This window comes from Mandrillus leucophaeus, unplaced genomic scaffold, assembly GCF_000951045.1.
Source record: "Mandrillus leucophaeus isolate KB7577 unplaced genomic scaffold, Mleu.le_1.0 Scaffold234, whole genome shotgun sequence".
Lineage (NCBI taxonomy): Eukaryota > Metazoa > Chordata > Mammalia > Primates > Cercopithecidae > Mandrillus > Mandrillus leucophaeus.
The window spans coordinates 962067-964723 of NW_012102410.1; the positions used below are offsets into that span (position 1 = coordinate 962067).

At 53.9% G+C, this 2657-nt stretch overlaps 1 protein-coding gene across 1 annotated transcript in view; it reads right to left on the reverse strand.

The window, feature by feature from the left end:
* Positions 1 to 2657, reverse strand: part of ARHGEF18 (Rho/Rac guanine nucleotide exchange factor (GEF) 18) — a 150794-nt gene that overhangs the window by 40946 nt on the left and 107191 nt on the right. The window contains exons 12-13 of the mRNA XM_011982062.1: positions 668 to 780; positions 381 to 521 (exon numbers count right to left, since the gene is read on the reverse strand). Of these exons, the coding sequence (XP_011837452.1) occupies positions 381 to 521; positions 668 to 780 (254 nt within the window). The remainder of the gene's footprint in view (positions 1 to 380; positions 522 to 667; positions 781 to 2657) is intronic.

Sequence of the window (2657 nt, forward strand, 5' to 3'; positions counted from 1 at the left end):
GGGCGGGTCACTTGAGCTCAGGAGATTGAGACCAGCCTGGGCAACATGGTGAGACCCCCGTCTCTACAGAAAATAAAAAAATTCGCCAGATGCGGTGTGGTCCCAGCTACTGGGAAGGCTGAGGTGGGAGGATTGCTCGAGCCCAGGTCGAGGCTGCAGTGAGCTCTGATTGTCCCACTGTACTCCAGCCTGGGCAATAGAGAGAGACTCTGTCTCAAGAAAGAAAAATAAATAAATAAAGAGAGAAAGAACAAAAGAGGGAAAGAGAGAAAGAGAGAGAGAAAGACAAAGATAAGGAAGGAAGGAAGGGAGGGAGGAGGGAAGGAGCAGAGAAGAGAGTGGAGGGCCAGCATGGTGGCACAGGGCTGTGGACTCCTCACCGTAAAGGACATCTTGTCTCTTCACCACCTCCCTCTTTTGCTTCTTGGCGTAGGCCGGGTCCACGGCGAGACTCCAGGACTCGGCTTCGAACTCGTGGCCGTCTGACTCAATCTCACTCCTCAGAGAGGCGGCGTAGGGATCTGAGGGAAGAGCGAGGGGCGGCTGCTGGGGGCCCAGAGCCATGTCACCCGGATTCCCTCCCGTGGACGTGCTGACACAGGCCCCAGCTCTTCCCAGGAGGCACAGGGACTGTGTGGCAGCCGCGAGAGAGCAAAGATGACCATACCTTCTACAAAAATGGACTCGGCGTTCGAAGTTGTGAGGGACAGAGAGTCATCAGCTGTCTGCTTAAGTTTTAAAAGCACAGAATCGGCTTCATCCATCTCTCCTGTGAGTGGTCTGGGTGCAAACAATAAAAACAATTGTTTTAGAAAAGTGAATTAAACACACACGCACATCCGATTCGATACTCTCCGAGAACTCTCCAGATTTTCACAGAAGCCTCAACTTTGTCTACAGATCATTTTTTTTAAATTGGGAGATTTGCCGGGTGCGGTGCCTCATGCCTGTAATCCCAGGTTTCCGGAGGCCGAAGTCAGGCAGATCACCTGAGGTCAGGAGTTCGAGACCAGCTTGCCCAACATGGCAAAACCCCGTCTCTACTAAAAATACAAAAATTAGCCGGGCGTGGTGGCAGGTGCCTGTAATCCCAGCTACTTGGGAGGCTGAGGCAGGCGAATCACTTGAATCCGGGAGGTGGAGATTGCAGTGAGCTGAGATTGTGCCAGTGAACTCCAGCCTAAGCGACAGAGTGAGACTCTGTCTATAGAAAAAAAAAAGCAGGGGCGGGGGAGATTATCTGTCAATGTCACATCAGGATTTCTTCCATAGTAACTTCCTTCAATGTTTAGTTACATCCTAATGGGGTGTGGATTGCAGCGTCCTTGACAGACCACTGGAGCCCACTTGGGGCCCCTAGGATCCTGTCTACCAGGAGTTAAGTGGAAATGGCTTCATGGTCAAAGGTGGGAGGGCAGTCCTTACTCAGAGAAAAAAGATAATCTATTCCCTTTCCCACAAACTCATGGAATAGCCACCACAAACATATCAGCTTCTAGCATCACTTTGTACTCGGACACCGCTGCGGCATTATCAAGGCAACCACTTTGAAGTCCTATAAAACGAGGTAAGGCACAGATAATGGGACGCCACCTCCACACACACCCAGCAGGACTTTGAGCATCACCTTGAGTAAGGAGCCTGGCCTAAGGAGCGAGTCCAAGGATCCCCTGACGCCACTAGGCAAACTGGCTCCACCAGGGGTTGAATACACCCCGGGTCACATCGAATATACCCCGGGACACATCGTTTTTGCAAAAAGGCGTGGATCCAGGAAGCAAGCGTTAATGGGAATTTCTCTGCTTGGCACAGGGGCTGCCGTGTGGATTCACACAGATCTAAGTCCGGGTCTCCCTCTGGGGAGGCTGTCAACAGCTCCCCGGGGAACGCCACCCACCCGAGGGCAGGGAGAGGACTCCGGCTTACCCGAGTTGCGTCCCAGGGCCAGCCGGGCTCGGTGTTGGCTGGGGACCCCCTTTCTGAGAGACCGTCATACCGACATTCCTGGACAGGGCCGGGCTGCCATCGGACAGGAGGGTGCCCCGGGGGTTCTCCTTGAGCGAGGCTGTGACAGAGGCAAGGACAGAGTTGGTGCTGAGAAAGTGGGTCGGGTAGCGGAGGTCGCCCGCGCGGAAGCCCCGCTCCGACTGCGGCCGCAGCACGGACAGGATCTTGGAGGTCAGCAGCTCGTTATCCAAGAAGACGTTCTCACTCCATTTCCTGGGGAAAGAGCCGTAAAAAGACAGCTCGGGGCGGCCGGGGAGCGTGCCGTGCCTGTCCCCGCTTTTGGAGTGAGCATTCCCCATGTTCGCGCCCAGGGCTCCGGGACCCGGCGCGGTGCCAGGCTGGGCTGCGCCGTTTTTATGCCTCGGTGGGATCCTTCTAGAAAACAGAGCTGCGTCTTCCCTTGCTGTATTGGCTGAAGCAGCGGGTCTGGAGGGCAGGATATTGGTCCCCACTGTGACCATTTACTGTGGAAATTGCACAGTATTTGCTGCTTTGATAGAATAAAACAGGGGAAAAAAAAAAAAAAAAACCCTCTAGGCTCTCCCTTGGTCTTTGCAGGGTGTAAAAACCAAGTGAGCTGTTTCAGTTTGCTGTAAATAGTCTAAGATCATGAAACTGTGCGCCTGGCGCGCTTCATGCCAAAACCTCGC